General features: G+C 43.4%; 1 protein-coding gene across 13 annotated transcripts in view; it reads right to left on the bottom strand.

The window, feature by feature from the left end:
* fbrsl1 (fibrosin-like 1) overlaps positions 1-24,922 on the bottom strand; it is a 1,082,194-nt gene that overhangs the window by 486,199 nt on the left and 571,073 nt on the right. For 10 of the 13 annotated variants that reach the window (XM_038805641.1, XM_038805908.1, XM_038805817.1 and 7 more), the window contains 2 exons: positions 10,208-10,288; positions 6,711-6,746 (listed from right to left, as the gene is read on the bottom strand). The exons of 1 other annotated variant lie outside the window; for it this stretch is intronic. In XM_038805641.1, the coding sequence (XP_038661569.1) occupies positions 6,711-6,746; positions 10,208-10,288 (117 nt within the window). The remainder of the gene's footprint in view (positions 1-6,710; positions 6,747-10,207; positions 10,289-24,922) is intronic. 2 more of the 13 variants (XM_038806217.1, XM_038806535.1) reach the window with 1 other exon arrangement.

Below are 24,922 nucleotides of genomic sequence, written 5' to 3'. Positions count from 1 at the left end.
GCAATAAATGCTGGCCCAGCCTGTGACACCCACATTAATTTATCTTTCCTCCATTCCCGAGATATACAGCTGCAGTTAAAATGACAATGGTGTGTTAAAAATCCATGAGAGATTTAGGAGCATATATGTCAAAATCTAGGATGGGATTTTCTGGCATTTTTCAATTGAAAGATAACGGCTCTCCAAAGTTTTCCATCCCGTCCACAACAATGCTTGCCAGTGGCAGGACCGAAAATCCAGGCCCTAGTTTTCAAGCACGGAACTGAAAAAGCAAGAATGCAATCAGCTGCTATAATGGGATTCTTTGATAACAATGCAGAGATTTCCATAGAGTTCCTTCACAAGGGATTCTATATGAGCTGATCAAAACAACAACTTGCATTTATATAGTACCTATAACGTAGTAAAATGTCCGAAAGTACTTGACAGGAGAATGTATCATGCAAAAATACTGAAAGGAGCCAAAGGAGGAGCCAGTAGGACAAGGAATCAATTGCTTAGTCAGAGGTCAGTTTTAAGGAGTATCTTAAAGAGGGGGAGCAAGGTAGGGAAGTCTAGGACGGGAATTGCTACATTGTCCGCAATTGAAAAAATGAGATACTTTAAATTTATCTGGTGCAGATTTGATGGGCCGAATGGCCTCCTTCTGCATTGGAAATTCTATGAATTCCAGAGTCTCCATCCCTAATGACTTAAGAATGGTCACCAAGCGGCGGTAAGGTGGCACAGTAGTTTAAACTGCTGTCTCACGGCTCCAAGGACCCGGTTCGATCCCAGCCCCGGGTCACTGTCGTGTGGAATTTGCACCTTCTCCCAGTGTCTGTGTGGGTCTCATCCCCACAACCCAAAAATGTGCAGGGTAGGTGGATTGGCCACGCTAAATTTTCCCTTAATTGGAAAAAAATAAAATTGGGACTCATAATTTTACTTTAAAAAAAATGATCACCATAAGTGCCGAAAAGTAGGAATTGCACAGAGGTCAGGATTTGAAGGAATACAAAGTTCTCAAAGGATTAGAGGGTTGGAGGACCCATACAGAGATAGGGAGGGGAAGGCCATTGAGGAACTGAGAAAGAGATGAACGAGAACAAGAAGTCAAGGGAAAGGGTGTTTGCACACTTTGAGTTACCAAAAATATATTTTGCAATGCACCCTATTTTTTGTTACTTCATTTTTATTCTCCACGCCTAGTTCCTTCCTTCTTTGTCTTAATTACTCAACTTTTTCTGGGATACCATTTCACAGTCTGTGATAGTTTCCATTAGTTTGTTCATATGCGAGCCTAAATATATAGCGTCACCTGGGCATTTGGTTAGCTGATCCTCTCCTCGTCAAAGGACAAGCGCACGGGCAGCACGGTGGCGCAGTGGGTTAGCACTGCTGCCTCACGGCGCCGAGGTCCCAGGTTCGATCCTGGCTCTGGGTCACTGTCCGTGTGGAGTTTGCACATTCTCTCCGTCGTTGTGCGTGGGTTTTGCCCCCACAACCCAAAGATGTGCAGGGTAGGTGGATTGGTCACGCTAAATTGCCCCTTAATTGGAAATAGGATTAGGTACTCTAAATTTATTTTAAAAAAGGATAAGCGCACTTTCCAGAAGAAATCATTGAGGAGGAATTGGTGGTAGAAATCCTAGCTAAGTTTTCCCTCTCCTTTATCCCAGTGTACTGAGGCTATCTGTTTTCCCCAGGGTGACCAAACTTCCAGATTGTCCTGGTGTCTCCAGGAATAATCTCCTGGATTTTGCTGCAAGGAGTTTAGGTGAAAAATCAGAAGTGCATTAAAAAAATGGTGCTTCTGTCATTTCTTTGAACATTTTCATTTATTAGTTGCAACACAGATGGAGGGGGAAAAGGCTGTTTTTGACAGGGTGAGGCAGTTGCAGAGGGGAGACTACATGGCAATACATCAAACCAGAGTAGGCGATGCTAGTATGTTCTAGTTACTGCCCAGGCTACCCAGGCTAATCTAGACTATCTTCGCACTGACTGAAGATTAGTTTAATTCGTACCTCCAATTAAATGCTAACATCAGTATCTCTTAAGGGCTGATGACTTCGGCTTTCACACATGGTTTCACTTATCACAGCTAAGAACTCCCAAAATGCAGCAGACAGACTGTTAGTAAGGTTTTTCTTGGGAGTCAAAGAGTACAATTATTTTATATGTTCAGTAAATTTCCTTCTGCTTAGGATTGATTTTCTATCGTCTCTCATTCCCTTCAATGTTTGAAAGCTACTTTTTTCTATCAATGAGCTGTGTTGAGGTCTTCTCAACTACCAACCCCTCTCCCACGATGATAAGGTTTTATCACTTTTGACATGACTTTGGTTTAGAAATTCTGCCTCGTCTGATCACATCACCTCACATCAAGTACCCCCTACCTTTGTAAATGTGTGCACACAAACTTTCAAGCAGAATACAGTTATAACACCATACAACTCTATCTTACAACAAGTTACATGAGAACAATGAAAGGCATTTGCAACACTGGCTGCAGTAGTCACACACTGAATGCAGGCAACTGTCAAGTGAAAGTAACTTATCACAAAGAGAGGGCCACTGTGATTTTATAAAACCCTCAGGTGCTAGAAAAAGCAAACATCTAACAGTTATTTATCTACTATAGACATGTTCAATTCTGTGCTATTATACTATTATAATATAATTTTAGGGAATCTTATAATTCTGCATTATTCCACATTTCGACTATGTCAGCTCAAAGAAATGACAGCTATTGGTGAGAAATACCAATCGTATTTTCTCCTTCATACGCCCTTCTCCCCTATCAACCACCACCTAGTAAATATCTATGACTGAAAATCAGGCAACCTGCTCCCAAAATGTCCACTGATACTACTCGCCAGACTGGCACTAGGCACTTTGGGAGTGCAAATTAATCCTCTACTTTGTCTCCCTTTCAGAAAAGGATTTGGGACTGCACTGCATACCTGCGCAGTGCACATGGCATCAGAATTTTAAGCAGAGTGGAGAAACAGAACTTCTATCCTTCCACTCTGCTATACAGCAAGTTCAGGCTCCCCACCAACTGTATTATTGGCATTTGGGAGATTAAATTGCTTTCAGATAAAGGCACTTTTTACAGCAATTTCAAGTTCAACATTGGGACAATTTCTTTTATGACCAGTCCCTATTTCAGAACCCCACATGTAACTTTTAAGAGGTACAAACACAGGAAGTCAGGGTGGGAGCATGAAGTGTGCTGCTGCTAAGTTTTTCAGGGTTCATGATTGCCTGTTTTTCATTGATTCTTTTAAATAAATTTAGAGTACCCCAATTAATTTTTTTCCAATTAAGGGGCAATTTAGAGTGGCCAATCCACCTAACCTGCGCATCTTTTGGTTGGGGGGGGGGGGGCGAAACCCACGCAGACACGGGGAGAGCGTGCAACTCCACAGGGACAGTGACCCAGAGCCAGGATCGAACCTGGGACCTCGGCTCCGTGAGGCTGCAGGGCTAACCCCACTGTGCCACCGTGCTGCCTGTTTTTTCATTCATTAACATAAAACACAATGCCTATGTTTACAAATATAATGACAGCCTCTCAGAAGCCTATAAAATCTAAAGAGTGAAGAACTCTACATTTTTAGGCTAAAACACTCTGTGATTAGGTAGCCATGGGTTTTCCTACAAGTGTAGGCTGAACAAATCTCCCCTTAGGAAAGCTTAAAGATCTCTTTCTGTATCCAATCCCATTAATTGAACACAATCAGCCATAACATTCTGGTGAGTTTGTCATGCTTAGATTATACCTTTTTGATGCCCAAGTCACCAAAGCGATTGTATGAACAACATCAAAATGGAGCAAGCAATTATTGGGGAAAATACTCTCCAAGAATGACTATAATATTGATACAACAGTTATTAATTCAAATGTTGGGCAGCACGGTGGCACAGTGGTTAGCATTGCTGCCTATGGCGCTGAGGACCTGGGTTCGAATCCCGGCCCTGAGTCACTGTCCAAGTGGAATTTGCACATTCTCCCTGTGTTTGCGTGGGTTTCGCCCCCACAACCCAAGACGTGCAGGGTAGGTGGATTGGCCACGCTAAATTGCTCCTTAATTGGAAAAAATAATTGGGCACTCTAAATTTTTTTTTTTTTTAATTAATTCAAATTGTAAATGCATCCCCATAACCAATAAACTAAGCTGCTAACTTTCCTGAAAATGGAGTTCCTGTGGTTACCGCAGTGTCTAATCATTTCTTATTTTTATCTGCAAGGATGGAGGAATGATAAATCACATAACTGAACCCCACCAACAAATTATCCTGATCAGGCAACAATTTCATACCAGATTCAATTGTGAACAGTGTAGTGTACCAAACGGGATCTGGAGCAGCATTTTAGGCTTTTAAAGATGATAATATTACTGAAATATATTTAGTTGACAAGAATGCTGTGGAATCAGTGAAATTCAGGTCAAATTAAGCATAGTATCTGTGAATGGTAGACTCAAGTACTAGTTTAGGCTGTTAATCACCCAGTCATTTCTCACTTTACCAAGCAGTGCCAGGTCGACAGATCAGCACCTCATAGCAATACATGCTATATTCCTGCAAACCATAGATTATGTAGGATCTGGAAGAAATAGGCTCTCCAAAAAAATTACCTTCATCATCAGCCATTACAATTCAACAATAGCTGACAATAAAATATAACAAGTTCAGATTCTTGTTTGCCACTGTTATTGTTATTTTTAAATCTGAAAAACTGAAGCCCCCACACCCATTATTAGTTCTTGAAAACATCACATTTTAGTAGTCATTGAAAAATGCTAATTACAGAAATAATTCAGAAATACAACATTCATTTTTTACGGGATGTGGGCGTCGCTGACTGGGCCAGCATTTGTTTCCCCATCCCTCTTTTTTAAAATTTAGATTAGCCAATTATTTTGTTCCAATTAAGGGGCAATTTAGCGTGGCCAATCCACCTACTCTGCACATTTTTGGGTTGTGGGGGCGAAACCCACGCAGACACGGGGAGAATGTGCAAACTCCACACGGACAGTGACCCAGAGCCGGGATCGAACCTGGGACCTCAGCGCCGTGAGGCGGTTGTGCTAACCACTAGGCCACCGTGCTGCCCTTTGTTGCCCATCCCTAATTGACCTTGAGAAGGTGGTGGTGAGCTGCCTTCTTGAACTGTTGCAGTTCATGAGGTGTACATACAGCACTGCGCTATTCGGGAGTTCCGGATTTTGACCCAGTGACAGTGAAGGAGCGGCAATATATTTCCAAGTCAGGGTGGTGAGCGACTTGTAGGGGATCTTCCAGTGATGTTCCCCACGTATCTTCTGCCCTTGTCCTTCTAGATGGTAGTGGTCACGAGTTTGGAAGGTTTTGCTTATAGAGCCCCAACCTGTTGAGCAATGTACATGCCAGCCACCTCTGCTTCATTCCATGGGTGTAACTGGCCCATCATCAACATTCTCATTAACTCTGCATTAACAAGGGCAGCACGGTGGCACAGTGGGTTAGCCCTGCTGCCTCACGGCGCCGAGGTCCCAGGTTCGATCCCGGTTCTGGGTCACTGTCCGTGTGGAGTTTGCACATTCTCCCCGTGTCTGCGTGGGTTTCGCCCCCACAACCCAAAGATGTGCAGGGTAGGTCAATTGGCCACATTAAATTGCCCCTTAATTGGAGAAAATGAATTGGGTACTCTAAATTTATTTTTAAAAAAACTCTGCATTAACATACTATTAACATGGGATTGCCTCAGTCATAAGCAGCATTCTCACGAGTCTTCTGGTTGGAGAACAAAAGTAAGCAGGGCAGTGCTGGATTCCAGCACTGATTGGTACCAGCAGTTGATGGTTCTTTGGGAGAGGGAACATGTCATCCCCACCTGGTTTGGCCTCTACATGACCGCAGTCTCACACCTGCTGCTCTAGTACCTGAGGAAGGAAAAGATCTCTCTGCCACCTTCCCATAACAACCAGAAATTGACAAAAAGTGTGCCCCTTGTCAGAATCACCCACATCCAGAGAACAATTACAAAACCAAAAACCAGGAATCATGAGTCAATGCCCATCATTGATGCTGTGACACCATGTTTCCTTAGATAAACTGTAGCCCTGTGGATCCAATTTTAAAATGTCAACAAGAATTTGGAATAAGAATTAAAGCAGCAATACAAAAAGCCAACAACGTACAAAGGCTAAAATGTAACATAGGTTGGGCGGGTTTAAAACGATTAAGAGGAGCAATTAAAACGTGCTGAGAATGGCTAAATTCAGCCCATTCTTTTCACGATTGTCAGACTTCCATAAACCAAGTAGAAGCTAACATTACCCGTATCATTTTCAAAATAAATTTAGAGTACCCAATTTTTTTTTCTCAATTAAGGGGCAATTTAGGGTGGCCAATTCACCTACCCTGCACATGTTTTGGGCTGTGGGGGTGAGACCCCCACACAGACACGGGGAGAATGTGCAAACTCCGAGGCCAGGGTCGAACGCGGATCCTCAGCGCTGTGAGGCCGCAGTGCTAACCACTGTGCCACTGTACCGCCTTCCATTCTAGTTATCATGTAATGAAATCCCATGCTAAGGCCATTTCTGAAATTTATTACTCTGTGTAAGTAGGTGTAGGTGCATGTACACTCTGAAATATATGCAATTAGATGTGAAACAGAGCACGGATACCCAGGAGAATTGATGTATAATATTCAAAGGTTTGCAATGACTTACAGAGTATCCTCGTCCTGAAAACGAATGTGCAGAACTCTGTGGGGGGGAAAAAAAGAGGAGAGGAAAATGCATTAGATTTTGCACTGAACTTCCTTACACCCAGTAACAGACCTTTAACATTTTTTAAGTATCGGCCTATTGTACAGTAATGGAAGTGATTATGTACATCTTCTGGCAATTGAACAATTCTCAACCATGCATTCTAGATTTTGTTGCATATTTCATCACTATATTTTTTCACATTCTTGTCAGGCATGTATGTTTTGGGTACTACAGTTACCATTTTGACTGATCTGACATTTAAATATTTAAAAAGGTTTACAGTGCTGTGATATGTAGAGTTCAACCAAAGAGATGCTGACCCTTTTATACCATTTGATTTCAAGGTGTTGAATTCTCTCTATTAAAATATAACGTATAAACTACACAAATGCTTCCTGTAAAATGATATAGCAGGAACATTTGAAATGGAAAGGAATTTCTTATTTCTGAACAAAACTTTGGCTTAATGAATAAGTGTACCAGGAAGTGCATTACCAAGCCACACAAACCAGAAGGTCCCAGATTTAATTCCTGGCCTCTGCCAAGTTAACTGCCGCTACAGCGAGAGAGTGTCAACTCATTGCCCCATTAAGTAGGGATGGGTAGGGTAGAATGTGATGAAAAATGAAATGAATGAAAATCGCTTATTGTCACGAGTAGGCTTCAATGAAGTTACTGTGAAAAGCCCCTAGTCGCCACATTCCGGCGCCTGTCCGGGGAGGCTGGTACGGGAATGACGAGCACAGTATTATTTCCCCAAAGCTTGAGTGAGACTTCTGAGTGAGGGCACAATTGAGCTCAGGTGTGATGTCAACCAGGGTCAATATTAACTATCTATACCTCTTGGGAGAGGCATCAGTACCTGTAGAATCACACTTCAGAAAGTGCCAGCGCCCTCAGGTGAGAATAGAACAAAATTGGGAATGAGTAACAGTCTGACAAAGTGTGTCAGCTGTACTTCAGTTAGTAGCACTCGGAATCAGAAAGTTGCAAGTTCAAGTCCCACTCCGGAGATTTGGGAACAAAAATGCAATTGACATCCAATGAAATGAAAATCGCTTATTGTCACGAGTAGTCTTCAATGAAGTTACTGTGAAAAGCCCCTAGTCGCCACATTCCGGCGCCTGTTCGGGGAGGCTGGTACGGGAATCGAACCGTGCTGCTGGCCTGCTTTAAAAGCCAGCAATTTAGCCTGGTGAGCTAAACCAGTACTCAGGAGATGCATTGTCAGAGGTGCCCTTTCAGGTGAGACTTTAAACCAAGGCTCGGTCTATTTTCTCATTTTTCTCATATGGATGTAAAATACCGCATGGCACTATTTCGAAGAGCAGGGGAATCATCCCCAGCATCCTGACCAATATTTATCCCTCAACCAACATCGCAAAAACATATTATCTGGCCATCATGTTGTATGCCAGCTGACTGCCGCGTCATCTACATTACAACAGTGGCTACACTTCATACGTAAGTCATTCATTTAAAACACTTCAGGATGCCCTGAGATCGCAAAGGGTGCTACAGAAATGCAGGTCTTTCGCTTCAAATATTTTCTGTGGCAGCACATCATTTCAGATACCACCCAATCACAACGTGTGGAAATATAACTTGAACATTGGCAAATGTGCGATATACAGGACAAATTACAAAATATTCTGGCATCTGTGTATTTCCACTACCTTGGTCTTTCTATCACAACTGATTATTGTAAAGCACGCTTCATCATAAATCCAATGAATATCAGCCAAGAGTGACCATCTGATGATAAACTGTGACACAAATTACTGTGAACCACACAAAAGCAGCCGAGAAGCTGCTGAAGTAACATTTTCTATCGTAAGATAGGTACTAATCATTGGCTCTTTAGCAAACATGTGCTAGCTGGAAGAGTATTCAGCTATGAAATTAATAATCGACCAGTGCTGTAATCAGAATTTAATCAAATATTCCAATAATCGGTTTACCTCTGCTTCAGTCAGGTTTCTGAGCTAGCCAGCCTTACTTGCTTCATCAGCCCCAATCAGCTAGCCTTCATCACAGAAATTTTGCTATTTCCTATTTCAATCAAAAGCTCAGAAGGCATTCTACACCTGCCAGCCTTTCTGCTGTGCTAATAATTGCCAATTTGCACATAGCTCTGGCTATATCACTCAATTTGGCCCTGGCTGCTGCACGCATACACCATGATTCATCAGCAAACCCCCCATGACAATTAGAGCCAATGTCTTGACTAACTGGAGCACCCATTCTAGAGGCTCAGCAGACAATTACCAGTCTATTTTCCCATCTCACCCAGAAAAATATGAGAACGTGTAACAATGGCATTCAGTGCCTCTGAAATGTTACCCTTGAGGGAATGAATATTTCAAATTATCACAGCTTTACAACCACATTCAAATTTCAGCATTCGGAAGGATACAGGGCTCATTTAAATGATAATGAAGGTGATCCATTCAATTACTAAAAACGGCAAGTTCTTAAGCTGACGGGTCAAGAAACAGCAAAAACCCTTTTAACCATTGTGCATGGCTGTATATGAAATCCGAGAGCAGTACAAACATCAAAGGGATTAGTATGACAAATAAAAGAGAAGGCAAAAACGCTCCCTGCTTTCCTTAGGTCAAAACAACAAAATACGAATGTCACTTATCAGACTCTTAATAGGCTGCTAAATTCCAATTACCCTACAGAGAAAGAAATGATAAGAACATCTGATTTTGGGAGCATACACTGTTGGTTTTGTGCACTGATATTGGGGCTTGAAAGCTATACAAAGCATGCGACAAAGCATTCACAGGGCCCAAACAGAGCTACCTTTCAATAGGAGAGAAAAGCTTTCTCATCAATTAGCATTAAAGGGGGAAAATAAATTAAGATGCCATTTTCCCCCACTTCTCCCCAGAGAACAGTGCCACGCCTTTGCTTTCTTCATGTGGAAAGAGCACTTCTATTTTAAGAATAACCAAGAAAGTTTTATAAATATCTTCAAATTGTTTGTTTTTGTTAGGCTGGAATTAGCCACGATTCCAGAAATAGAGTTAATGGCTCCCACAGCCCCTTCCCAACCAATAAAATAAAATATGAATGATAGTCTCAAGGACCTTTTTGACAGCACTGGTGAATGGTCCAACAGTTTCTAATATATTGCCTTAAGGAAGCAACTCAAATCTTATGCTACATTTATTTCAATTTTTCCCCACTCACAGATAGTACGGGAACAAAGGGATCATCATCTGGTTGAGAATAATTATTCAATCTTTTGGACAAAATATTTATTTTGGCAGCTTTCAAAACACATTTTGTGATACACAGCAGGTTTTTTGAAATTATGTATGCTGTGAATTTCTAATGATAGTGTTGCATATGGTTAAGAAGAACCTTGAAACATGCTCTTATTGTCCTCCAAAGGTTAAATGCCCTACACATTTAGAAAAACAAATAAAAAAAAGGATATTCACTTGTTTGGTTGGAGGATTAACCCTTTGAGTACTGAAGGCCTTTTCAGCTTTCGAAATTCGCACATCTTTTGTATGTGACATCTGAAAATATTATAAAGTAGAATTAGAAGTATGTACAGACCTAGATAACATGCTAACTCACAGTATTCTAGGAGTTATATAGCAAAAAGTGCAATCTGGATATATTTTGGTTTTGGTGCAATGCAATGGTGATCTTTAGAATTAACTGCTTTGGAAAGAATTATTACAATAGTTTGAGGGACTGTGCATGAAGTGGGTAATTGGTATGTACGTTACATTTTGCACAAATTGACTATGACAAGTGTAAACTTTACAAGAAATATGCAAGGGCAGCATGGTGGCGCAATGGGTTAGCCCTGCTGCCTCACGGTGCCGAGATCCCAGGTTCGATCGCGGCTCTGGGTCACTGTTTGTGTGGAGTGTGCACATTCTCCCCGTGTTGGCGTGGGTTTCACCCCCACAACCCAAAAGATGTGCAGGCTAGGTGGATTGGCCACGTTAAGTTGCCCCTTAATTGGAAAAAATGAATTGGGTATTCTAAATTTTTTTTTAAAAGAAATATGTAGCCCAATATGAACTACATTTTCCAATTCATGAATATTTGCTGCTTATATGGTAACTTTCTTTAAATTCTGATTTGAGAGAATGGCCCCTTGAAAGCTGGTCCTTAGTATTAATGGTACAAAATCAGGCACCTTTATTCCTGGCACCATGACAAACTAACTCTCCCACAGAGTTATCACCAGAAATACTGGTGTCAGGACCTAGTTTAGGAAACATATTTTTTCTGGAGCGCTCATTAAACAACACCAATGCACAAGCAGCTTTAACATTTTGCTTCCAATTTATCAGAAACAGAAAGTCATCAGAAACATTATAAATATTTTCTGTATGCAACTGTGGTATTCAAGTGTGCTGAACAGCTCCATGGAAATAAAGATTTCATCTGGAAAGGAGGATGAGTGAGCAGGTGGGAAAAGATGATGACGGTGGGAAAAGATGATGAAAAGGAGAATGGCCTGAGAGAGACTGTTCAACAGTAAAGGTGTTGTTCCAGAACATCAATGCTGTATCTTCTGGGGTGCGATCTACCGGCAATGTTGCGCCGGACAGCGTGCTTTTCGGGTGCAGCGTAGCCGGTAGATCGCACCCCTTGTCTTTATTTAGGGGCTGGTTTAGTACAGTGGGCTAAGCAGCTGGCTTGTAATGCAGAACAATGCCAGCAGCGTGGGTTCAATTCCCATACCCGCCTCCCCGAACAGGTGCTGGAACGTGGCGACTAGGGGGTTTTCACAGTAACTTAATTGAAGCATACTTGTGACAATAAGCTATTATTATTATTATTATTTTCCATGAATATCAATTGTATTTTATCGCCCTGAATGCTTCATTTAATGTTATCATAAGCCCTAGGTATCAGAAACTGTCTGGTAACACGGGTTAAAAACTGTGTAAAGGTAGTTCAATGGGAAAAAGAAAGTGATGCTTCTGTGAACATACTGGGGAGGGACATTGTTGTGTATTTATACTTTGGGGAACTGTACTACTGGCCGCCAACAAAATCCTAACATGTTACACAGAAAGCATTTGTGGGAAATCAGCATATGTAAGCATAACAGTTACAAGATGATGCTTCAATGGCTCAAAACAAATTCTAAAAAGTGTCCACTTGCTAAGGTAGCGGCTATCAAACTGGACGACAGAAATTATGCTAATCAACAGATTTTTAATCAGTAAAGAAGCCTTTACATTGTTGCTTCAAACAGCAGGCTAACATGGGCGGCACAGTAGCGCAGCGGTGAGCACTGCTGCCTCACAGAGTCGAGGACCCCCCCGGGTTCAATCCCAGCCCCGGGTCACTGTCCATTGGAGTTTGCACATTCTCCCAGTGTCTGCATGGGTCTCACCCTCACAACCCAAAAAGATATGCCGGGTAGGTGGATTGACCATGCTAAATTGCCCCTTAATTGGAAAAAAGAATTGGATACTCTAAAAACAGCAGGCTAACTTTAGCACCTGAATGCAAAGACCCAGGCATTAAGCAGATTCTGCCAGAAAATCTAAAAATGGCGAACATAAGGACTGCTGTCAAAGGCAGAGGTTATCAGTTTTCTTCTGCTTCTCTCATGATAGTTTCCCAATACCTAACCTGTACAGACCTTACCTTTACTGTAGAAACTGAATAATAACCAACAAATCCTCTACAACAGCGACAATAGCCATTGACAGGAATGTTTCATGAAGCAAGACATCACTAATAAATGCAACACTAAATATAAGAGAGGGAAAAGAAAGAACTTGCACTTCTATGGCACATTCACAATCTCCGGACACCCCAGAGTGCTTTGCAGCCAATGAAGAAATGTTTGAAATGTAGTCACTCAGTAATGTATGCATAAAATCTGGGCAAGACACCAGGAGAACTCCTCTGCACTTGTTCAAAATGTCCAATGGGATCATTTGTGTCCACCTGAGAGGGCGGATGCAACGTTAGTTTTATGTCTCATGCGGGAGATGGGGACTCTGATAGTTCAGTGTTCCCCAAGTTCTACATTGAATTGTCAGCCTAGTTTTTGTTTTCAAATATCTTGTGTGCTTCTTGAACCTTGCGTCTCCTGACTCAGAAGCAAGACTGCTCAAATATGAAATATTTAACGGGAAAAAAAGAAGATCCGTTTCGAGGGATTTTTCTCAGCACCTGTAGTGCCGGCAACAACTCCGCCAGCAAACAGAACTCTTTTTGTGGCATTGGAGAGGAACGCCGCGCCGAGGTCACACTTACCTTCTTCATTTCCTGCACTGAAAAGCTCAGCTCACCATTTTAAAATGCCGCCCCAATCTCTTGATTCTCCACCACGGCCTCCAGACCGCTTGCAACGCCCCAGCTTAACTTTTAGGGCATTCTTAGGATCGGGATCACCCCCCCCCCCCCCCCCCCCCCCCATCTGCCTGTGGGCTTGATCCCTGCCATGGGCAACCGGGCGCTGTCAGTGTCCCTGCCAGCCTGACAATGCCACTTGGGCACCCGGGGAGTGCCCAGCAAGAGCTGGGTTCCAGATTTGAACATCTCACGAGATCTCGTTAGATCTCGTGCGAGGCATTCAGAGCATCGCTTATTTAACGAGAGGCCTTTCTGAGACCCAACAACCTCGGGCACGACGAGGCCATTCGATTGTGCGCAGTGTTTTTAATGTTTGTTACAATTGAAATGAAAGTCAAGTATAATCAAGATACAGAGCTGACTTAAAAATGGCCAAAAATATTTTGACCATTTTTAAGTTTAGGCAGGAAGTTATAGGGAGTAGTTAGGGTCAAAATGGTTGACCACTCTGCCACTGGGTCAGTAGATGGAAGACAACTATTATGGGCCAGGGTTTAGAGAACACAAAAGTATATCATGGAGTTCACCTGACCCACAACTTTGAATAGATTTTGGTTATGGGAAGCACAAGGGCCCACTTTACAGGTGTTATGCAACAATATTTATTCTATGAATCCAGTTAACATTTTATAAACACACAGTAAACATCTTATCAACTACCAAAACTGATACCCTCTCCAAAGGTGCAGTACTCTATGGGTAACCTTTAGTAACTTTCCTAACAACATCCATAAGTCAAAGACCCTTTTTAACAAAGGTTTGCATTCCTTACAGAAACAGGTATTACTTTGAAATCATCAAGTCATCTGGAGACATTCTTTAGCATGCAGAGACACACCCAAAATACACCTCCTTGGTTTGAATGCAGCTCGCCAACTGAAAACTAAACTAAAACTCAGAGCCAAAAACAGCTTCCAGCTCAAAACGAAAGTAAAAAGCAGAGCCAGAGCCCAGCTTCACCCACACAATGACATCACTGCAGCCACTTGAGAAGACAAACATTTCTTAAAGTGACATTCCCATGACACAACAAAGAAGACAGAATCGGTGAATTGTTTGGTGCGTGGGTCCAAGAGATCAGCAAGGATGGGATGAGTAAAAGGATATGGGAAGTGCAGTGCTAAATAAATTGATGTTTCTGTAGAATTAGTCTGGAGGCTGCTGCTTAAGGTGCTGAAGTTGAGGCAACAAATAACAAAAACTGTGGAATATAGGTTTTCGCTATGGTCGGGTTCAAGCAAAAGCAGAAATGAAAGGTTGAAGGAAACGTTCCACAGAAACGCAGTCCTGTCAAAGCTCATAACGAGACTGTGAGGGTGTCACAGAAGTCTGCAGTCTTATGGATCAGGGGAGGGGTAAAACGTTTAAAAACACGCAGTATGATTAAAGGAATAAAAACCGTCTTGATGAAAACAATTAGAGCCCTTTGATGCTCAGAACCTTCAGGCTGTGAGCTTCTCCCTTGCTATTTCTGACTGTTTTCAGAGCTATGACTGTGGCTTGCTTTGTGTTTGACTCTCAGTCATTGTACTTGCAAACTGTACATTTTCAAATTTCAACAAAGGAGGAAGTCCATTCAGCCCAATATGCTTCAGCAGCAAATGCAAATATTGCATTCTTCATTTTCCCAGCCCTTTGAGTGGAAAAAAATGTTAAACTTGTTGCGTATTGCATACTAATTCTAAATTTATTCTCCTTGGTTATCAATGACTTTACTAATGGGAACACAATTTACTTCTTTACCTTCTCAAATCCTGGCAAAATTTCAACACTTCTACTAGGTCCCGTCTTAATATTCTCTGCTCCAGTGAATTTAGCTTCTCCCATGTTCTCATTGTGGGCAGCATGGTAGCATAGCGGTTAGCACAATTGTTTCACAGCTCCAGGGTCCCAGGTTTGATTCCCGGCTTGGGTCACTGTGTGGAGTCTGCACGTTCTCCCCGTGTCTGCGTGGGTTTCCTCCGTGTGCTCTGGTTTCCTCCCACAGTCGAAAGATGTGCAGGTTAGGTTGATTGGCCATGCTAAATTGCCCTTAGTGTCCAAAATTGCCCTTAGTGTTGGGTGGAGTTGCTGGGTTATGGAGGTAGGATGGAGGTGTGGGCGTGGGTAGGGTGCTCTTTCCAAGAGCCGGTGCTGAGTCGGTGGGCCGAATGGCCTCCTTCTGCACTGTAAATTCTATGATTTCTATGAAATATAGCCTTGCACGATTGGTTATCATACTACATACATCACACCTTTTTGATACGTCAAAAACTTTTCTGGAATGGGATGCCCAAAACTGCACATAGAACTGTAACAAATGCCCTGTATATTTCATCAGTATTACATTTGTATTCAATACTCTGATACAGAAAATGTGGAAAACCTCTGCATTTTCAGAGCTCTTTCTGCCTGCAATCTATATATCTGTAAGAATCTATGTATCTGATTTCTGTTCTTCCACTCCACATTATTACCAATGTTAGGCAACCTTAATTGGCAAATGTAGGTAAAGGTAGGATCTCAACTGCACTGGCTAACTCAGAGTGAGAAGCAAATACTGTTAACTGTACTCACAAACCTGTACTAGTAAAATTATCCTGGGCTACTAAAATGTGGCTACACTCAGCTGATGTTTTTCATATAATTTAGGTTCAATCCAAGAATTGCATGAAGTTTAGTTGATAAAAATAAATTTGGAGGTAATGGGTAAGTGAATACAAAGTACAATTGAATGGGATTCTTAAAGCAGGTAATACTAGTGTATCTGCTCTCTATATTTTGAGAAATAAAGGGGCAGTGTTTAATGTGATTACATTTTTATAGGCATAAGTGGATCTTCTGTGGCCACAAGATATAGGAAGAAGTCTTACAACACCAGGTTAAAGTCCAACAGGTTTGATTCAAACACGAGCTTTCGGAGCGCAGCTCCTTCCTCAGGTGAATGGCGAGGTCTGTTCCAGAAACATTTATATAGACAAAGTCAGAGATGCTGGACAATGCTTGGAATGCAGGCATTTGCAGGTAATCAAATCATTACAGATCCAGGCAACAGACACCTACAGATGCTGAAAGATGCTCTCGTACGAACGGGATATGGCGCTCGACTCATCGATCGACAGTTCCAACGCGCCACAGCAAAAAACCGCACTGACCTCCTCAGAAGACACACACGGGACACCACTGACAGAGTACCCTTCGTCGTCCAGTACTTTCCTGGGGCGGAGAAACTACGACATCTTCTTCGCAGCCTTCAACACATCATCAATGAAGATGAACATCTTGCCAAGGTCATCCCCACACCCCCACTACTGGCCTTCAAACAACCGTGCAACCTCAAACAAACCATTGTTTGCAGCAAATTACCCAGCCTTCAGAACAGCGACCACGACACCACACAACCCTGGAACAGACCTCGCCATTCACCTGAGGAAGGAGCTGCGCTCCGAAAGCTCGTGTTTGAATCAAACCTGTTGGACTTTAACCTGGTGTTGTAAGACTTCTTACTGTGCTCACCCCAGTCCAACGCCGGCATCTCCACATCACAAGATATAGGAGCAGAATTAAGCAATTCGGCCCTTCGAGTCTGCTCTGCCATTCAATCATGGCTGAAATGTTTCTCATCCCCACTATCTTGCCTTCTCCCCATAACCCCTGATCCCCTTATTAATCAAGAATCAATCTATTACTGCCATTTCCTCTGGGGTGGCACAGTAACACAGTGGTTAGCATTATTGCTTCACAGTCCAGGGGCCCAGGTTTGATTCCCAGCTTGGGTCACTGCCTGTGTGGAGTCTGCACATTCTCCCTGTGTCTGCGTGGGTTGCTTCCGAGTGCTCCGGTTTCCTCCCACAAGTCCCGAAAGACGTGCTGTGAGGTGAATTGGATATTCTGAATTCTTCCTCTGTGTACCCAAACAGGCGCCGGAATGGAACTTCATTGCTGTGTTAATGTAAGCCAACTTTTGACAATAAAGATTATTATTATAAAGATACTCAGTGATTTGGCCTCCACAGCCTACTGCGGCAAAGCGTTCCACAGATTCACCTCATCTCTGTTTTCAAGGATCGTCCTTTCAGTCTGAGGCTGTGGCCTCTGGTTCTAGCGTTTCCTATTAGCAGAAACACCTCTCCATGTCCACCTCCATTCAGGCCTCTCAGTATCCGCTAAGTTTCAATAAGGTCCCCCATCATCCTTCGAAACTCCAACTAGTACAGACCCAGAGTCCTCAACCACTCCTCATATGCCAAGCTCTTCATTCCAGGGATCATTCTTATCAACGTCCTCTGGACCCTTTCCAAGGCCAGCACATCCTTCCTTAGATAGTGGCATTACTCATTATCCACTTTATTAATAACATCTGTGGAGAGAGGGCTAACAGCAAGAGTTTGGATGACACTTTGTCAAAGAGTCATCCAGATTTGAAACGTTAGCTCTCTCTCTCTCTCTCCTCAGAAGCTGTCAGACCTGCTGAGATTGTCCAGTATTTTCTGTTTTTGTTTCAGATTCCAGCATCCGCAGTAATTTGCTCTTACCCACTTTATTAAGTTTATCAGCTCCTGAATGCTTCCTAAACCTCGATCCCCTGTCATATCCTCTCCATTGCAGGGCATAACAGGGCTGGTTTAGCTCAGTGGCCTAGACAGCTGATTTGTGATGCAGAACAAGACCAGCAGCACGGTTCAATTCCCGTACCAGCTTATCTGAACAGGTGGCGGAACGTGGCGACTAGGGGCTTTTCACAGTAGTAACGTCATACTTGTGACAATAAAAAATTATTATTTTTCCTCATCTTCTTTCCTCTTGCTCTTCAGTAACAACTTCTCTTCTGTATCCCCAATTCTTTATCTCGCTTTGCAGCACATTCAGAAAAGCCTAATTACTGCTTTAAATTAAAATTCAGATTTGCTCCTATCTTAGCTATTGTTTGTGCTTTACTCTGTGGCCTAAAGTTGCAACTGGAGCTTCAGTGCAGAGGAACAACATGGGAAGGCCTGAAGGCAGCGGTTAGGCCAAAAAATATTGGTGCTGAATTTTGCAGAGGGCTTGAGTAGCAAATGTCTAGAGTTTAAAGCTCGAGTCACAGACTAAAGACACGACTCTCGTCGGTTGTGGCAAGGCTGAAACAACATAACGGGCTGCAAGGCAAAGCAGAGTAGACTCTCCGGCATCAGTACACCCCTCCCCAATGAATGCGTTCTCATCTTGTTTCGAGCAGGAAGCCAACAAACCGTTGTCAACTGCCCCAACAGCTTTGGACATGCTCGTATCTATTGTCACAGCCTCAGAAATCAGATCAGCCTGCTTGAAAGTGAACACATGGAAAGCAATGAGTCCCTGGTCGTGCACTCAGATCCTGCGTGGATCAACTGGCGGATGTGTTTGCGGACATCTTCAATTTCTCCCTACTCCATTCCTAGGTTCCTACCTGCTTCAAGAAGACCACCATCAAACTGGTGCTAAAGAAGAACCAGGCAACATGTCTCAATGACTACCGTCCGGTGGCCTTGACATCAATCATTATGGTGCTTCGAGAGGTTGGTCAAAAGAACATAGAACAAGGAGCAGGAGTAGGCCATCTGGCCCTTCGAGCCTGCTCCACCATTCAATGAGATCATGGCTGATCTTTTGTGGACTCAGCTCTACTTTCCTGCCCGAATACCGTAACCCTTTATTCCTTTATTCCTCAAACACCTATCTATCTTTACCTTGAAAATATTTAATGAAGGAGCTCCAACTGCTTCACTGGGCAGTTCTGCTTTCACCCACCAGTGGAAACATCCTCCCGCATCTATCCCATCTATTCCCTTCATAATTTTATATGTTTCTATAAGATCCCCCTGCATCCTTCTAAATTCCAATGAGTATAGTCCCAGTGTACTCAACCTCTCCTCATAACATGAATTAAACATGGATTAACAGGTAAACTGTAGTCAAACAACAAAAATTGCATGCTAAATGACATACAATCAGGACAAATACCACAAATTTCTTACCTACCAAAGATTTCATTGAGTCACAAATTCTTTAAAATCCTCTCTCCCTCCCTGTCTTTCAAAGATCTGGTTTCTACCAAAAGCCTATCCCGCTCAGACTGCGTCTACAACTGCTCGTCTCTCACTTCACCCCTTTTGAGATTGTCCCTCTAGATTGAAAAGGTTTCTCTCCAGCATCTGATCAGCGCAATCCCAGCCATTCTGAGCGGATCCCCAGTACCCACAGGCCTTCTTTTGCTCATATCACAACAGAACATACTCGTGAGGCAGTAGTGCTAACCACTGTGCCACCGTGCTCCCCTGCCGTGAGGCAGCAATGCTAACCACTGTGCCACCCTAAACATATGCTTTTCTATTGGTCTTAAGAGAGTAATGAGAGGGGACATCAAATATTACAACACAAAATAAAGGTTCATGGTGTAGGGGGGGTAACATATTACTGTGGATAGAAGATTGGTTAACCACTGGGAAACAGAGTAGGGATAAGTGGGTCATTTTCAGGTTGGCAAGATGTAATCAGTGGAGTACATCAGGGATCAATGCTGAGGCCTCATTGATTTACAATCTATATATATCTTGGATGAAAACACCGAATGTATGGTTGCTAAATTTGCTGATGACACAAAATAGTCAGGAGAATAAGTTGTGAAGAGGACAGAAGGAGTCAGCAAAATGAATGAGAGGTTTTTGGCACATGGAGTAAAAAGTGGGAAAGTGTTAATTTGTCTATTTTGGCAGGAAGAATAAAAAAGCAGCATGTTATTTACACTGCGGTACAGAGAGATTTGAGTGTCCCTGTACATGATTTGCAAAACGTTAAGGTAAGGCAAGTAATTAGGAAGGAAAATTGGATGATGCAATTTACTGCAAGGGAAATGGAATAGAAAAGTAGGGAAGTTTTGCTACAGTTGTACAGGGCAGTGGTGAGACCACATCTGGAGTACTGTGTAGACTTTTTTCCTTACTCAATAAAGTGCATAACTGCATTAGAAGGAGTGCTGACTGCTGCCTTGAGGCACTGAGAACCTGGGTTTGATCCCGGCCCCAGGCCACTGACCATGTGGAATTTGCACATTCAGCCTTTGTCGGCGTGAGTCTCACCCCCACAACCCAAAGATGTGCAGGGCAGATGGATTGGCCATGCTAAATTGCCCCTTAATTGGAAAAAAAGAATTGGGCACTTAAACTTATAATAATTATATGAGGAAATAGTTTGGGCCTGTACCCACTGGCGTTTAGAATAATGAGAGGTGATATTACTGTAACATATAAGATCCTGAGGAGACTTTAAAAAAAAAATTCAGAGTGCCCAATTCATTTTTTCCAATTAAGGGGCAATTTAGTGTGGCCAATCCACCTACCCTGCACATCTTTGGGTTTTTAGACAGGGCGGTGGGATTGGAAGGATTTATCATAGATTAAGGCAGAGATGAAACAAATATTTTTCTCTGAGGGCCATTAGTTTGTGGAACTCTCTTCCCCCAGGGAGCAGTGGAGGCAGTGTCACTGGATATTTTTTAAGGCAGAGTTAGATAGAATCTTGACTGACAAGGGAGTTATCATAGATTATCATAGAATTTACAGTGCAGGAGGTGGTCATTCGGCCCATCGAGTCTGCACCGGCTCTTGGAAAGAGCACCCTACCCAAGGTCAACACCTCCACCCTATCCCCACAACCCAGTAACCCCACCCAACACTAAGGGCAATTTTGGACACTAAGGGCAATTTATCATGGCCAATCCACCTAACCTGCACATCTTTGTGACTGCGGGAGGAAACCGGAGCACCGGAGGAAACCCACGCACACACGGGGAGGATGTGCAGACTCCGCACAGACAGTGACCCAAGCCGGAATCGAACCTGGGACCCTGGAGCTGTGAAGCGATTGTGCTATCCACAATGCTACCGGAGATGGGCAGGAAAGTAAAGGCCACTGTCCGATCAGCCATAATTCTTAACAAATGGTGCAGCAGGCACGAGGGTCAGAATGGCTTACTGCTGCCCCTAATTCATATTGTAAAATGTTGTATTGATAGCCCTGAACTGCCAAAGAATCTATATTGTGCTGTGTGGAGAATTCTATGGACAATGAAAATAAGGCACAAAGGCTGCTTAGAGGGTCAAATGCACCCCCAGTGTGTACTTCAGCTGCATTTAATTTCCGGACAGTGCAGGTTTGTTGCAAATATCATAGTGCACCTCATTAAATAACAATGATCTGGAGTCATTACAGAGAAAGAAAAACACTATACATTGATTACCATTAACATAGCTCCAAATCATTGAAGCCGAACATGGGTTTCTGTTGATCTCATTCAAAGTGATTCCCTGCAGCATGAATATTTTAAAGTTTGCTCTTGGCACAAGTAATTGTCTTTACTTTGTCAAGGACTAGATAATTTATGTAAAAACAAATGCAACAATTAAAAACAATTCCACTGTGGATTTTTTTCAGAGAATTCAAACTTTATTATGGATTAGCAATATGCTAATGTCCACAAATTCAATTGGTTAAAGAAACGGATCAGTATTTGAAAGTATTGTTTCAAGCAATAGTAGCCTATAGGAGGTTTCGCAAAACAGGTCACTCTGAACCAGGGGCTGTTTTAGCAGGGGCTGATTTAGCTCACTGGGCTAAATCGCTGGCTTTTAAAAAGCGGACCAAGTGGGCAGCACAGTGGCACAGTGGTTAGCATTGCTGCCTACGGCGCTGAGGACACGGGTTCGAATTCCGACCCTGGGTCACTGTCCGTGTGGAGTTTGCACATTCTCCCCGTGTCTGCGTGGGTTTCGCACCCATAACCCAAAGATGTGCAGGTTAGGTGGATTGGTCACGCTAAATTGCCCCTTAATTGGAAAAAATAATTGGGTACTCTAAATTTATTTAACAAAAGCGGACCAAGCAGGCCAGCAGCACGGTTCGATTCCCGTACCAGCCTCCCCGGAAAGGCGCCGGAATGTGGGACTAGGGGCTTTTCACAGTAACTTCATTGAAGCCTACTCGTGACAATAAGCGATTTTCATTTCTTTCAACCACATTGAATGAGGGTGAGACCAAGATAGGGAAGAAAAATTGTATGGCCATTCATTATGCACATCATAGATAATAGAATTTACAGTGCAGAAGGGGGCTATTTGGCCCATTGGGTCTGCACCAGGTTTTGGAAAGAGCACACCACTTAAGGCCTCACCTCCACCCTATCCCCTTAAACCAGTAGCCCTACCTAACCTTTTTGTAAATAAATTTAGAGTACCCAATTATTGTTTTCCAATTAAGGGGTAATTTAGCGTTGCCAATCCACCTACCCTGCATATTTTTGGGCTGTGGGGCGAAACCCACGCAGACACAGGGAGAATGTGCAAACTCCACTCGGACAGCGATCCAGAGCCAGGATCGAACCTGGGACCTCGGAGCCATGAGGCGGCAGGGCTAATCCACTGCGACACCGTACTGCCCCCAACCCCACCCAACCAAAGGGCAATTTAACATGGCCAATCCACGTAACCTGCACATCTTTGGACTGTGGGAGGAAACCTGTGCACCCGGAGGAATCCCACGCAGACACGGGGAGAACGTGTAGACTCCGCACAGACAGTGACCCAGCCGGGAATCGAACCTGGGACCCTGGAGCTGTGAAACAACTGTGCTAACCACTCTGCTACCTTGCTGCCCATTAGAGGAAGTTCAACAGCAGCACAAGTTTCATGTCTGTGCCAGGTTGGCAAATCTCGCTCAACACTGCAGATGAGTTTGGATTAATCAATCCCTGTATCCATGACAAAATGTTAGTTCTTGATTGTCATGTGGAAGTAATTGCTAGAAAGTCTCACGTGTGAATTTGAGATGAGAACAGGATTTGGGTTGGCTCTGATGCCCTCCAGTTCAATAGCTTGCTGACCAGTGTTACAAATGAAGAATGCCACCTTGGTTGAAATGCTGTGGAATAGTTCATTTGTGAGAACCAGCGTTTTCAAAAGAGGGGAAGAAAATTGGCTTGCAGAGAAAAAAAGCTGCACAAGTTACATGCAATATACATTAATGATTTGGACGAAGGAATTGCATGCAATATCTCCAAATTTGCAGATGACACTAAGCTGGGGTGCAGTGTGTGCTGTGAGGAGGATGCAAAGAGGCTGCAGGGTGACTTAGACAGGCTGGCTCAGTGGGCAAATATTTGGCAAATGCAATATAATGGGGTTAAATGCGAGGTTATCCAGTTTGGTGGCAAATACAGGAAGGCAGATTATTATCTGAATGGTGGCAGTTTAGGAAAAGGGGAAATGCAACGAGATCTGGGTACCATGGTGGAACAATTGCTGAAGGTTGGCATGTAGGTACAGCAGGCAGTGAGGGTTGGCAAATAGGTACAGCAGATGGTGAGGAAAGCTAATGGTATGCTGGCCTTCATAGCGAGCATTGTGTGCTGTTTTGGTCTCCTAGTTTGAGGAAGGACATTCTTGCTATTGAGGGTGGGGGGGGGCTTGTGCCAAAGTTGGGAGATCTGTCTCACAGAATAGTTAAGCAACAACTTGACAAAGTCATACTCACAGAACCATATCTTACAGTAACGTCCTAGTCAGCACCATCACCATCCCTGGGTACGTCCGGTCTCATCGGCAGGACAGATTCAGCAGAGGTGGAGGCACAGTGGCATACAGCCAGCAGGGAGTTGCGTTGGGAGTCCTCAACATCAACTCTGGACCACATGAAGTCCAGATTAAACATGGGCAAGGAAGCCTCCTGCTGATTACCACGTACCGGCCATCATCAGCTGATGAATCTCCATGTTGAACACCACTCAGTGGCAAAACATACTTGACCTCATCCTCACCAATCTGCCTGCTGCAGATGCATCTGTCCACAACAGTATCAGTAGAAGTGACCATCGCAGTGGAGGCAAAGTCCCATCTTCACATTGAGGCTACCCTCCATCGTGTTGTATGGCACTACCACTGTGCTTAATGGCACAGACTTCGAACAAATCTTGCAACTCGAGACTGAGTATCCATGAGGCGCTGTGGGCCATCAGCAGCAGCAGAATTGTATTCAACTACAATCTGCAACCTCATGGCATATTCCCCACCCTACCATTACCACCGAGCCAGGAGCAACATCAGACATACCGAAAAATGCGGTGTCAACCTGGTGAAGCTACAACACAGGACTACTTGTGTGGCAAACAGCATAAGCAGCAAGTAACAGACAGAGCTAAGCGATTCCACAACAAACCCATCAGATCTAAGCTCCGTAGTCCTGCCACATCCAGCCATGAATGATGGTGGACAATGGAATAACTTCCCGGAGGAGGAAGCTCCACAAATATCCCTAACTTCAATGATGACGGAGCCCAGCATCCCTGCACATGGCAAGGCTGAAGCGTTCACAACAATCTTCAGCCAGAAGTGCCGAGTGGATGATCCATCTGGTCTCTTCCTGAGGTCCCCAGCATCTCAGATGTCAGTCTTCAGACAATACGATTCACTCCATGTGAAACAGCTGAAGGCACTGGATAGAACATAGAACGATACAGCGCAGTACAGGCCCTTCGGCCCTCGATGTTGCACCGACATGGAAAAAAAATCTAAAGGCCATCTAACCTACACTATGCCCTTATCATCCATATGCTTATCCAATAAATTTTTAAATGCCCTCAATGTTGGCGAGTTCACTACTGTTGCAGGTAGGGCATTCCACGGCCTCACCACTCTTTGCGTAAAAAACCCACCTCTGACCTCTGTCCTATATCTATTACCCCTCAATTTAAGGCTATGTCCCCTCGTGCTAGCCACCCCCATCCGCGGGAGAAGGCTCTCGCTGTCCACCCTATCTAACCCTCT

Source organism: Scyliorhinus canicula, chromosome 1 (assembly GCF_902713615.1).
Source record: "Scyliorhinus canicula chromosome 1, sScyCan1.1, whole genome shotgun sequence".
Classification (NCBI taxonomy): Eukaryota; Metazoa; Chordata; class Chondrichthyes; order Carcharhiniformes; family Scyliorhinidae; genus Scyliorhinus; species Scyliorhinus canicula.
This window is presented reverse-complemented; position numbering and strand designations above follow the sequence as displayed.